Genomic DNA, 14,450 nt, shown 5'->3' with positions numbered 1-14,450 from the left:
TCGGTCGGTAAATGAAAAACACAACGAAAATCAGAAACATTTTATTTGCAAGAGTTATCTACACTTTCCAGATACATCTGTACATAGCCGCCGCTTCGACTTCGCATTTGTCGGAGCGTCATAGAAGGCAACCGCCTGTACTTTTCCGATAATTCTCTGCGCTGGTCTATAGCGGGTAGCCTGCGCCCAAGTCTTGTCTTCGTATCCAGCGTTTCATTTGAACAGAGATGATACACAGGACGATCCAATTAGGAGTGTGTTGTGGGTGATTGAACACTTCCCGTCGAAAAGGCTGCAGCAGCCTCTTCACTGCCCCTGCAGAGTGCGGCTGAGAACCACCGTGAAGAAGGAATTGCGTGGCAGTTGTGTCAGGTGGGTTGCGAAGCCTCTCAGCGGGCCCTCCTACTTGGCGGGAGACATTGTTGTTCTGGGCACCTTTCCTCGCTCACAGTGCACTCACAACTGAAAAGAGCGTCTCGATGCAATCGACGGTCATACTAAAAACACTACCCAACACACCTGTGCAAAGCTTCATCGGGTTCTCACTATGGTGTCCCTTTCGCGACCGATCGGAACTTAGTTTCTGGACAACCTTCGTATTTGTGTCATAAGCTGGCCAGATGATGCTGCTGTAAGTCTACACATACTCATGAGGTATAAATTTGTACGGAACGCAGAAAGGGTGTACAGTGGACTAGGCAAATTTGTAACTTATTACAGTGATGAACTGTAATAATTAAAAAGACGAATAAAGCTAAATTTAAAATTGTTAAAAGGAAATGGTTAAATGATAAAATATGATTCTGAGGCTCTCTTGTGGTCATTTTAGATACAAATAATGAGATAAACAAGAACAAACGTATGAGGATAGTAAAATAGTATAAAATTGATAGATTAGCTACGGAAAAAAGCGAAAAGGATGAAAATAAAAGAAGTCGGAAGAAAGTAACCACCATTATCCTAAAATCCGTATTTCCTAGCGATGTAAGTTCAATGTTAATTTGTGCTAGTACAGATAAGATTGCAGCGCTTAAGTTTTTCACTGACGTATGTCTAAAATACTTGTGACACTGAGGTAAAAAAAATTAACAGCGCCATGTATTGGTTCCTTGGCGTACTATGCTGTCAGAAAGGTAAACATCCGAAACCACCTAGCTCTCCTCTCCGAACAGCTCAATTCCCGTCGCTCCCTCTCCCTCGACCTCGAACGCGCCTATGACCATGTGTGGCATTCCGGTCTCCTTGCGAGGTGCCGGGGCTGGCAGTGTATTTGACACTAAATTCTTCTTGAATCCACATATGTAAATGATGCTCAAAGCCCCCCCTATTCTCCGACTTTTGCTGTTGCACAAGGATAAAAAAAAAACACGCGAACTGACTCTAATCAACCCTGCCAGTGGAGTAGAAGAGAGTTTGGCACCTGCAATAATTTAATTTGATAAATAAGTTAAATAAACGAAGGTTTCATTAACATAGTGGGAAATGATGGGTTGCTCTACCGGTTAACAGAATGAAAGTTCTGTCCAAAATAACAATATGATTTATTAAGACTAAACACAAAATAATAAAAAAAACACATGAAATATTTATAATACATCAAATTGGCTCAAATTGGAGACTCATACAAACACTGTAAAGGTGAAGTTGTCCCTAAACTAGATCGTGAGGTTTAAGACGAAGTGGTATGTGGAGCCAATTCCTTGCCACTCAAATCTCAAGAGAGACACACAGCTAACCCAACAGTAATTGCTGCTACTCAAGACAGAACAAAGTTAGAAAAAGACGAACAGGCGCGCTCTGCTGAGCTCTGCTTGACTAGGAAAATCCCTATCTGCCGGTGCTGCGGACATACATTACCAAACTGTCTTCTTGACTGCCAGAACACGATCTGGCGTATCGGCGGCGATGGCTGGTTGCTTCGACGTCCTCGACCGAAAGACGAGAGCCGACTCCCCACAAGAGCACCCGTACAGGCCGAACACAGAACATTCCCGCCCCCACGACAGTGGCTGTGGTTAAACGTTCCAATCAGCAACTCGAAAACCGGCGGAAAATTCCAGTCCATTGCCGGAGCACTACCATTCCACCAATGGAGATTCTTGGCGCCAATTTCTGCGCTGATTTTGCTACGTCACGGAGCTATGCCCTGAGCAAGCCAATCACAGTTATTATTTTGCAGAAAGCGCGGGAATTTTCCCGCCACAACTGCCTGGGTACACAAGTCATTCCCACGCCTCGCTGGTAGCCCGCCAGAAAGTGTTTTCGCTAAGTTTCTCCGAAGTAACGGAACCTCTAGCCCAGCCGCTACTTCAGACCCCAGCGGGCGTGTCTCTTGACAATGTCGGCGTCTGGAAAGCATTCACTCGACTACCTCACACACGTCGGCTTAACCCTCTCGAGATCAGTGGAGCCCGCCTGTCACCGGACCACCTGGGAGACGAGAGACGCTGCGTGGGAAGTCCGCATGTGAAGGAATAGCAACTTTCCACCGCATGCAATTAGAGAGGAGAATCGTAAGATAGAAATATGAGAGGGGGCTCATGCCACCTCTCATCAAGCTCCACACCTTCGCCCTTCCTCTTAACTACGTCCGTCTGATCGGGTCCTTTCTTTCCCAACGTCCTTCCTACGTCACCATCTGTAACACGGATTCCTACACATCCTTCCCCTCCGCCGGTGTGCCCCAAGGTGCCACCGCCCTCACCCCCCATCCACCTTCTCCAGTACGCCGATGATACTGCCTTCCTTGCCCTCGCCCCCACCCTGCAACACTTCCAACACCGTCTCCAATCTCATTTTGACTGGTTCACCACTTGGTGCAACCAGTGGTTGCTCAAGGTCAATCCTTCCGAAACCCAGGGGGAAAAGCCACCCCTTCCTTCCGCCTCCTATGTCACAATATATGGCCGTCCTATCGCCCTCCCCCCCGCCCTTGAGTACCTTGGCGTCACCCTTGACCGTCGCCTCTCCTGGACCCCCCATCTCACGACAATCCAAGCCAAGGCATGCTCCCAACTCCATCTCCTCAAGCTCCTTTCTGGCCGTACATGGGGTCTGGAACCGTCCACCATCCTCCACACCTATAAATCCCTCATCAGCCCTACCCTCTGCTACGCCCACCCTGCCTGGATTTCCACTCCTCCCACCTTTTACAAATCCCTTCAAATCCTCGAACACCATGCTCTTCGCCTCGCCTATTGCATCCGTCTCCCGTCCCCCATGCGGATCCTGTACGACCTTATTCCGTTCCCACACCGCCTCCTTTTCATTGAACGGATACGGATCCTCTACACCTCCGGTAAACTCTATCCTCCTCAGCCGCTTGTCTCTCCCATCCTCTCCTACCCCCGCCTGCTGCCGCACCTGTATTTCCACGTCCTGCTTGCTCTCCATCTCTCCACTCTCCTTACCCACTCCCAAGGTGGCTTCCGCCAGCTCCCCCTCCCTGATGATGCCTTCCTCCCCTCCATTTACCCCTCCTATCAACTTTGATCCTCCTCTCCCACATCCTGTGTTTTTTCCTCAGGACACCCTCTCTCCCTTCTCTCTCCCTTCCTTCCCTCCTCCCTTCCTCCCCCCTCTACTCCCCCGGGCTTCCCATACCCCCCGTACCTTCATTCCTCCCCCCATCTCCCCTCCCAGTGGCATCTCTGCTCACCCCTCTCACGCCCCCTCCACTTTCTTCCCCTCTTGGCAGGTCCCCTGACTCGCACACGTTAAGTGGACATTCGCGCGACGGAGATCATAGCCATCGGTTTCTTGTGTGTGCCATTGTGTTTGTGCCTCAGTGTTTTTCGCCACCCACGCTCCATCGTTCACGTGTCGTCTCCATCATCAGTGTCTGTGTTCAGACTTAACAGTTCCTTTGGTTGTCTTCGCGTGTGAACGGCTTCGTGTTTTTCGTTACTGTGTCTACTGTTTTTTGTCCCCCAGTATGTTCTGTATATTTTGTGTCTCCATTATTTTTCTTTTGTAAAACCTGTGGCTGAAGAGCAGCGTACTGTGCTGCTGCCAGCCCATCTTATTTAAGGTGTTAAATGAAAATAAAGGGGAAAAAAATCTGTCACTACTACACGACAGATGTAACACTCATCGTACATTATTTAAAACTGAATTTTAAAATGGGGCCGAGTGTAGTTTACGCGAATTCAAGTTCCAACGGCCGATTTGAGACAGATAAACATTTGATCCAGCAGGTGGAATACACCCAGCTGTTGTTGGGGAAGAATGTCGCAAAATATTTAAAATATTTCCTGAACGTAAGCAGGAAGAAAAAATACATTCGTGCAGTAAAACAGGTATCAGCTGGCTATGCACGAGGATTGGTGATTAGAACATTGGAAACACTGTACGACTTTTGACGGATCGTTACAAAATTTATGGCCAAATACATGTCAAAAGGAAGGGAAAGAGATGTTATGCCTTAGTTGACCCCTTTCCAAATAATAGCCTAAGCTGGTAGTAGTGCCGTCGCGAGGCGTAAACCGAATCATCGGCGTGCAGGTTTTTATTTGCGGGGCAGCGAGGGGGAAGCGGAGAGAGAGTGGAGCGAGGACGAGTGGACCATCACCGGATGGTGGACGATTGCGCCTTCTGCCTCGTGAAAGCGCTGTCAGCAGCTGGTCTGGCGACTTGCACGAAGTTTGACAACCGGCAAAGTGTATATCCTCTGTCAGGGCCTGTGGTACGGAAGAGTGTGCAGATGTGTTGTGTGAAGCCACCCTGGGTTACTCAAGCTCTTCGTGTTATGAGGTACCTTTGTACTTTCTGGATTCTGTGGTGGATGCCAACTAGGTGTATTGGGACCACTGCCATACTGTATTCTTGTGCTTGAAGCACATGGAATGTTTCTATTTACTCTGACATCTCTACACATATTTTCTGAATCAAAATTCGGCTCACGTAATTGACGGGTAGTTACTTGGATATGTACTTGTATGTTCACGGGGCCGCATTTCTAGTAAACAAGACAAGCACTGAACGGCCTTTATTGTAGGAAAAGCTGTTGTGAGATATTAGTTACAGTACGTTTCAGATTTGATCCCCTTGTACATGTAGAATGAAGGAGGGCTATGCCATTCGAACACGCAGTGAACAAGGGAAGCTAACGTTATTTACATTCTTATGTCTACGTTTACATCTACATCTACAACTATACTCTGTAAACCAATGTGAAGTGCATGGCAGAGGGAAGTCCGATTGTAACAGTTATAAGAGTTTCTTCCGATACCATTCACGTATGGAGTGCGGCAACAATTATTGTTTAAATGCCTCTATGCACGCTGTAATTTAATTTTGTCCTCGCAATCCCTATATGAGCAACACATAGAGAGTTTTAGTATACTCCTAGAGTCATCATTTAAATCTGGTTCTTGGAACTCTGTAGTTTATATTATGAATACACAGTCAAACGTCTTAGATAGGTAATAGGGAACACCAACCAACGTTAACCAAAATGTACTGTCCCTCTTCAAATCGTAATTTACTCACGTTTGTATGGAGCGTAGCCATGTATGGAAGTGAAACATGGACAACAACTAGTTTGGACAAGAAGAGAATAGAAGCTTTCGAAATGTGGTACTACAGAAGAATGCTGAAGATTAGATGGGTAGATCATATAACTAATGAGAAGGTATTGAATAGGATTGGGGAGAAGTTTGTGGCACAACTAAACTTGAAGAAGGGATCGGTTGGTAGGACATGTTCTGAGGCATCAATGGATCACCAATTTAGTATTGGAGGGCAGCGTGGAGGGTAAAAATCGTAGAGGGAGACCAAGAGATGAACACACTAAACCGATTCAGAAGGATGTAGGTTGCAGTAGGTACTGGGAGATGAAGAAGTTTGCACAGGATAGAGTAGCATGGAGAGCTGCATCAAACCAGTCTCAGGACTGAACACCACAACAACAACAACAGTTGGATGTGTTGACAAGACAGTTTTTCATGGCTATCGTATCAATCACTGAGCAATTACATTCCCTGTATTTCGCTAGTTATCATAACAAAGGGAACTACATGACAAAAGTATTTTTTTCTTATTGCTCAAAATCGTCGTTTTTAATATAGGCTGATTTTTGCACTTAACCTTTCCCATCGAAGTATGATTTGCCGGCCTGTTTTAAACATCCAGAGTATACTGTTTCATCAGTTTCGTGCTTGCGAATGTGCTAGTATAACTAAAGAACATGTTAGCTGATACATATCATCTAAGTCAAGGAGGCTGGCAACTTGCGGCCCGTGGAAAATTCAAATTTTATTTCACGTAAAATCCCCAAAGGGGTATTCCATTAAGCGTCTTTCGTATCATATCCAATTACAGTAGGAATATCTCACTTCATTGATTCAACTATCTTCAGATTTTCATCTACACTCCTGTAAAGAAAAAATTTGTATGTTGACATCTTGGGTTGTCGGGTGTTCTGCCGGATATCAGCGTCGTACTTGCACGATATTTCGGTCACGTAGCTCGTAACCTTCATCAGGTGAGACCTGAGACTGCTCCTCGAGTGGACCTGGTCCAGTATTTATGCATAAATACTGGACCAGGTCCACTCGAGGAGCAGTCTCAGGTCGCACCTGATGAAGGTTACGAGCTACGTGACCGAAATATCGTGCAAGTACGACGCTGATATCCGGCAGAACACCCGACAACCCAAGATGTCATTAGATCGCCGGGAAAGCCTGAAGAGTTACAATTTGTATGTTGGTCATACAATGTAAGCTTTCACGGCAGTTACTGACATCACTTAAAACTTTCGGGCTAATAGATCGTGGTCGATGTATAAAATTTTATCCTAACGTTTCCTCTCAAAATGCAGGAGACATCTTCGAGGTAAAGTGGCCAGTTTGTTTTATTTTCTTTAAAAAATATATTACAATTCCTTGCTTTTTTGGTTCACAAAACAAAAATTGGTCATGTGACAGAAGGTAAAATTCTCTTTCAAAAATTCATTTCGCCTGCCGAAAAGGTTGGCCACTCCTGATCTAAGCGTTGCTTCATAGTCTGTTTCAAAGACATAAAGCACAACTGTAGTTTCTAATTTCGTCTTATGTGCTACCCTATTTGCTAGCAAACCTTTTTGAATAACTGAAAGATATATTGGCTAATGCTGTCTTATTGAATGTTACTCGCTAGGCTGTTGAATAACTAGAGATTAATGTTTTCTTAATTGAGTGTTAGTCATCAACTTACTGAAACAACTCTAGGATTAAGATTTGTTAAACAGTCAGCATCGTGATTGGAACACTGACTGTTTTCTTAGTCTGCCCTCCTCATTGTGACCTGTGAGTCCATGCCGAAATGGATTTTATTCTGTTGAATTATGGTGATGTCAAATTTTGCTTGAAGCTTTCAGTAAATGTGATTATGCAAAATGTGAAACCCTAACTCAGTCAATTGGTCCAGCCTTTTATTCTAATGCCCCAGTATCCATGTACTATGTGAAAGAGAGTTTTTAAACGCGCCCAGTTATCGTACTATTCGTGTGAGGACGATGAACGAATTCTGAGAACGTTTACCTTACTTTCATTCCAAAATTTTGTATTTTGATGTTTAGTCACTTAATAAGTCATATTGGTGGGTTCATTCCGCCAGCCAGTTGCTTGATTAGAAAAAAAGTAGTATAAACTTCAGATCGTTCAACGCTGAATACTATGCACATTAATCAGAAGGACAGCAGTAATTATAGCAAAGAATTCCACTGGTACTAGACGCACACTGCTACTTTTGCCTCTTCTTCTAGTGGTTGATTACAGAACTGATCGTGTACTGTGAACGTCCTGTGTAGAAACTTTGACATATTACGGTAGCTAAGGATGGCTGCTCCGAGCAGGTGGCAAGACAGCCATCTGTTGGCGCGCCACACACTCACCCCTGTGGCCCAGTATCAGGATTCGTCCGGTGGCCTCGTCGTAGCGGGTGCTGAGTCCAGTGGAGGATGCGGCTGGCGCCACCAGCAAAACACCCAGCAGCAGCAGCGTCGGGGTCGACCACATTGCTGCGGCAGACGAGCGTACAGGCTAATTAACTGATAGTCCCGCACCACTTCAACTGGCGACGACAAAACAGATGGCGCTGTAGGCACAGTCATAAATGCTATGGGGAAACAGTGCATTGCTTTTACTGTCAATGAGGAACAGTTTTGCGCTCTGACATAAGCTTTAACCTGTTTTATTCGTTTGCAGAATAAATTATTGCCAAATTTTAGATTAATCAACTTACGTAGAATCCGTAAAAACGTTCTTATATTTTTGCCCCAGTCTGCTTCTGATGCGCATAGATTGGCCTGATAACCTTCTACAACATTTTTAAATGCTAAGAACGCCTTATTTATCTTGGAAGCGTATTGGTATCAGACGGAGCGGTAAACACGACTTCTGATAGTAACTTATCTGTGCTGACTCCTTCAATGAAAGTTTACTCGGACAGCATGAAGTCTGTTAAAACTGAAGTTAACGTTTCGAATGAGACGCTCGTGTATTTTTATTTGTTTCGCTTTACTATAAACGTCTATAGTACAATTAACAACACTAGTAAATCTTCATGTAAATACTGTTTCTCTTCCTTAATTTCTGCAGCGTTTTGCACACCTCATTAAGACACAGAGCAAGAAGGAAAGCAAACTCTACTGAGAAAACGTAATGTGCCACGAAAATGTGAAACTCTCACGGCTTTTGACAACAGCAAATAATCGAAAAAAGGGTTTTGCTTATTGAATTCTTCGGTAATCTGACAACCGTATGAGGTTAGTAACTCGCATATCGTTAATACTAATGTTTCAGTGTTTAGGTTCTTTTGAAATACCGTAATGCCAGATACCAAATGTGTGCTCCACAGTTGCAGAAAACCATCGAATGCTGTTCTAGGTCAACAAACAATAATTTTGGTGTCTTGTCTAACATCTAAGTAGCCTACAATACTGCACAATGGAGATAATCGTTTGCTGTAGTTATCAGCTATAGTTTGGTAACATATACAATTTTCTAAAAAAGGTGTCACTACCTGCAAACAACCTTTTGACATTCGAAATCTAAAATTTTTTTGGTTGCTTCCCCAAAAAATGCATAGCAATCTTCAATGAAAGAATGGAGTAATCTTCGAACATTCAACTTTTAAATATCATTGAAAAGTTTTCTGAAAAATTTGTTACAATGACGGAGGCAAATAAACTGATTTATGTAGTCTTCATTTACCTTGACCCTAACAACTACCAGGTTGGTTCAATGGCTCTGAGCACTATGCGACTTAACTTCTGAGGTCATCAGTCGCCTAGAACTTAGAACAAATTAAACCTAACTAACCTAAGGACATCACACACATCCATGCCCGAGGCAGGACTCGAACCTGCGACCGTAGCGGTCACGCGGTTCCAGACTGAAGCGCCCAGAACCGCACGGTAACTACCAGGAAGAAACAGTTTCCAGTACATCTCTTCTCCGGAGAAATTGTGTTCAGTTATAAAATGTGAGTGCTTTACACCCTGTTGACTCTATTGGTTGCAAATATTTTGTGGCATCTCCTGATGAAAATAGCAATTAGTAATGCACGCATTTTACTTTCACACAGAGTAATTTTTTTCGTTGTACCTTTCTTCAGCCTTTCAGCTGCGTCGTCCAGAAGACTCATCCCGGCTTGCACCCGCCATTCGCCTAAAGGTATTGGTAACACCCCAGACACTGAAGCACCACCGGCCACCAATTCGGATGTGAACAAGGCTTTGCTTACCCGGGCTACGGGGGTCACGACAAGGACGACAGACGGCAGTACAAGCGCCACCAGAGGTCCTCCGTGCCAGGGACCTAACTCCTCCACCGTGTCACGCGTGCGGAATTGGACCGGAACGAATTCCTCCGCGCTACGGCTATATAGAGCGACGCAAGCTGACACTTCGCCAGTTCGCTCCACCGGAGTTCTGGGCCACTGCATGCTCTTAGCAGCCCACCAGTCAGAGCCTGGTCGGTAGACACCACGGTGGGACCTGTGACTTTCCTGTGATATCCCAAGACGTACCTGTCGCCCAACTACGCCGAATGCTCAGTCTCAGTCTCACCCTTGGAGATATAGGACATCGGAATGAGATTTTCATTCTGCAACGGAGAGTGCGCTGATATGAAACTTCCTGGCAAATTAAAACTGTGTGCCGCTCCGAGACTCGAACTCGGGACTTTTGCCTTTCTCGAGCAAGTGCTCTACCAACTGAGTTACCCAAGCACGACTCACGCCCCGTCCCGTGAAAATCTCATTTTGGAAACATCCCCCAGGCTGTGGCTAAGCCATGCCTCGGCAATATCCTTTCTTTCAAGAGTGCTAGTTCTGCAAGGTTCGCACGAGAGCTTGTGTTAAGTTTGGAGGACAGGAGACGAGGTACTGGTAGAAGTGAAGCTGTGAGGAAGGGGCGTGAGTCTTGCTTGGGTAGCCCAGTTGGTAGAGCACTTGCCTGCGAAAGGCAAAGGCCCCGAGTTCGAGTCTCGGTCCGGCACACAGTTTTAATCCGCCAGGAAGTTTCATAGCACATCCTTCCAGTAAACGTGATATAAACTCACAATATCACAGTATAGTACCTCCAGACAGTGCCTGGGGGCTTATCTGGAACCGCCACCAAAAAGAGCCAAAATGGACCCTACACGAGACATATTAGTCATCGTTCAGTGGATCTGGAACTGTAGCGAAGATTACAGAACAAGACAAGTAAACACTGCTCTTTATTGTCACAAACAGTCTTCATACTCCACGTAAGTGGAGTAAGTATCGAAAGAACGTCGTTCAATAGATCATTGTAAATTGTTGCTACTAGGTTTTACGAGCAATTTTTGGCATAGTTGTTGCGTAGCCTGTTTGGCTCTGTGGTGTGGCAGTATAGTTTCTGTGGGCAAGCAAACCACCACATAAAGGCAATTATTTTCGTTGGTAGGGAATTCTTTTCCTGCCGCTTTTGTATGTTGGAGGTCAAGTGAATTTGGTGAATACAGCTCTTTCAGTATAGTCTCACAGCTTCTCAGTCTTTGGCATTCAACGTCTTGGGAGTATTACACTTCCGGTGATGACAATCGTTTTCTTCTGTCGAATATCCCGGCAGTGGGCGCAGTATGCTCTCAATGATTAGGAGAACGATGTCGGCGTGTAGCCTGCTTTTAACAACTGGGAACACATCGGCGACATGCAGAGTTGCGTCTTCACTATAGGAGAATGGAACTTCCTGCTGGGCTATTCCAGTGTGCAGGTGAGAGTTACTTGACAGTGAGCGAACAAACCTAGAACAACTGAGGTCGTATTTTGTTCAGGTTTCTACGCAGTTATTGAACGAAGCTCTCATATAACTGTGGTGACACTTTTTCCACTTGGATGTCTGTCCTTCATGATGTACCCTTTGAGCCGTGGCTGGCTCAGGCTATACGCTGGATTAAATCTCTATTGCGATCCTGTCTTAAGTCTCTCGTGGTTATCGCGATTATGCTGTTATCCTCTCCTTCCGCCGGTGGCAGCAGCGGTGTGTATCGATATTCGCACCTTGGACTATCTTTGACCTGGCACTTATAGTTTCTGGCTGGGCGGTGTGCGACCAGTCGGTCGGTTGGCGTGGAGCAGTGAGGAATTCTTAGCAGGGCGTGGTTTGGCCGGGGCTGCTGGCGGTGTCTACGCGCTGTCGGAGAGTGTAGTGCTGTTTACATTGCTACGAGGTCCCTGGCTCACAAATCCTGGACACGAAAGTTGAGTTTTGACTTAACCTACCAGCAAATCATGACTGTTCACATTGTGTCGTTTGGAGTTCGTTGTCGGCTGTTGGGATTTTTCCGCGAGCAACAATGTGGTTTTCTAGTTGGAAAATTCTAGCCATCATCCTGTGTATGGAGTTTCACTGTATTTGGTTAATTGGATTGAAGTGCACCGGCGGGATCTTCTGCCTTGTGGCCGTTAACATTCCGGTTACCCGCCCTGGGTGTTGTAAATTTCAGGCAGTGTAGTTTCCTCATCATGTTGTTGCTGTCCAGCACGGTGTGTAGTTTGACAGCTCCATGTATGATTGGTTGTGGGCGCCAATATCTTCTACGTTGTTCCGTTGAACTCCCTGTTGTGCCCTGGTCGGGTGAAGTGGAAGTTATCTTGTCGGTGGGTCCATTGACTGTCGGTCGGTTGGGTTGTCGGATCGCGAATGGTCGGCCCGGCTGCCTGTCTCACCTAAGCGAGAGTCAGTGTTTGAATTACAGGTCGACCCTTCTGTGTACTGCCGTATTTTTTTAAAATTTGTTCTTATTGTTGGTACTTGTATGGCTTCTAGCCGGTTTTGTGTTATAAATTAGTTGTTTTGCTCTTAAGGCCTTCAGCCTCGTTTAAAGTACTGTTTCACATAAGCCCTCTGGCATGTAAAAAAAATTGAATTCTTAAGTCTTTCGCCTTCAGCCAATTCGAATTTAACTTGTTTACTTCAACCAATTGAACTTTTAAGTCTTCGGCCTTCAGCCGGTTTGAGTTTCAGTTGTTTGTTCTTAAGGCCTTCAGCCTAAATTAAAGAACTGTTTAACATAAGGACATTGGTATTTTTTAAAAAAAATTGTTTTGGAGTGTTCACCCTTGAGCCAGTTTGAATTTAACTGTTTTACTTCAGCCTAACTAAAGAACTGTTTTAAGATAAGGCTTGCCTTTTAAATTTCTGATTATACTTGCGTTTTAAGTTATTGGCCGTCAGCCGTTTTTAAATTAAAGTGGCTTTCAGCCGGTAATGAAGTCTCAAAGAGTAAAGCTGAGTGTTTAAAAAAAATTTGGGGGCTCTTGTAATGTTTGATCAAATAATAAAGTATGTTCGAGTGTAACTGACAGTCCCTTATCTTGGCCCCTTCCCACTATTTATTCTGTCTGTCCTGTCCTGCGGGTTTAGCAGGGCATTTCACTCTTGCTGGTCTGGCCAACACCCTCACTTATGAAACCTCAGACAGAGCTTGCCGAAGTGGTTTCCGTCGTGGGAACGCTGCACCTTTGCGCTCCTGACAATGTGACTTCCAGTTCGGCCTAAAATCTATCTCTCGCATTTCGCTGTTCCGTACGGCGTTATACGTGAATGCTTGATCTTCATTCCCGAATATTTATTTTAGCAAGACCGCAATGTCCCGTTCTTTCTCTTTCTGTTCAGCTGTCAATTAGGGAGGGAACAGCATTGTTAGTTGCCGGTCGTGCAACGATTTCGCCTCCGTTACACATTTCTGTCTATGTTGATGTGATGGTTATTGCTTCCTTGGAGCTGGATCATCTTTCACACTCACGAGATCGTCATGATTAGAAGCTGTTCAACGTCCACTGACCTCAAAAATCGCCTAAGGAAAACTTTCGAAGCGCATTCTCTTTTTCTCTACTGTCGTAGCTAATCCAGATCGCTACAGTAGAAACATGTTATCTCTTCACAGAAACAGAAAGCACTATAGATGCCTACCATTTCTGTGATTATGGTGCCTTGTGGCCTGTTGTAATACAAAAAAAAAAGATGGTTCAAATGGCTCTGAGCACTATGGGACTTAACATCTGAGGTCATCAGTCCCCTAGAACTTAGAACTACTGAAGCCTAACTAACCTAAGGACATCGCACACATCCATGCCCGAGGCAGTATTTACTACTACAATTTCCCTTCCTTCCTTCGTCACTGTTGCTAAAACACTCCAGAAAAATACTATAAACTTCCCGTAATATTCATAGTTACTAGCGACAACGGCATCTCATTATCACTTAACAATATTCAACACTTGTAAATTACACTAATTGACGTATTTGTCTGCCACAAAATCCAAAAAACGTAAAAGCTCACCTGTAAGCACGCTGCCAACTGCTATGAAATACAGAACTGCAGATATTGCTCTCCCACTGCTGTCCTCTATATATACAGCTAAAATAATCAGTTGGTCTTTTTAATCGTTGCGATTCGTGTTTGGTGCGCCAAATGTGTAATTATCTGTTAATAGTACAATGAGTGGTTTCTCATCAAATTAATTAAAACTGTGACAATCGGCGCATCATGTGGATCAGGTGATATTAACATCGCAGCTATCAGCTGCCTTATCTCTTGCTCCAAGTCCATTCAAAGTAATTAAAGTTTATCGTAGTTGTTAACGCTAACATTTTATCTTAATCTGATTGTATGTAGCGTCACAGCAATTGACCACTTTATCTCTTGCTTGAGAAAAGATTTCGAATTTGATTATACTCGTCAAAAAATAATTTCAGTTTCCTAAGTGAATTTAGTTTTTGAGATTTGTCACATCTGAACACACTTTAATGTAACGGAATGTAAAATCATAATGGTATTCTATGTTGAGAAGGCCTTCAAAATATTATCTACTGCTGAAAGAAATTCATTTGTTATTTTGAGAAGTTGTAAACAATATTCAAATCGAACAGAACACTCAAATTTTGGAAGTGTTGTGGTTCCGAGCTGCCCATAGTCGTCGATCGTGGAAGTCAGTCA

The 14,450-nt window shown here is 44.5% G+C and overlaps 1 protein-coding gene across 1 annotated transcript in view; it reads right to left on the bottom strand.

Moving 5' to 3' along the window:
- LOC126199260 (myogenesis-regulating glycosidase-like) overlaps window positions 1-13,931 on the bottom strand; it is a 29,257-nt gene extending 15,326 nt beyond the window's left edge. Inside the window, exons 1-2 of the mRNA XM_049936064.1 lie at window positions 13,794-13,931; window positions 7,874-7,999 (exon numbers count right to left, since the gene is read on the bottom strand). Coding sequence (XP_049792021.1) covers window positions 7,874-7,997 — 124 coding nt within the window. The 5' untranslated portion in view covers window positions 7,998-7,999; window positions 13,794-13,931. The remainder of the gene's footprint in view (window positions 1-7,873; window positions 8,000-13,793) is intronic.
- Window positions 13,932-14,450: the final 519 nt, after the last annotated feature.

Source organism: Schistocerca nitens, chromosome 8 (genome assembly GCF_023898315.1).
Source record: "Schistocerca nitens isolate TAMUIC-IGC-003100 chromosome 8, iqSchNite1.1, whole genome shotgun sequence".
Classification (NCBI taxonomy): Eukaryota; Metazoa; Arthropoda; class Insecta; order Orthoptera; family Acrididae; genus Schistocerca; species Schistocerca nitens.
The sequence above is the reverse complement of the archived record's forward strand: the minus strand, read 5'-3'. Positions and strand labels throughout refer to the sequence as shown.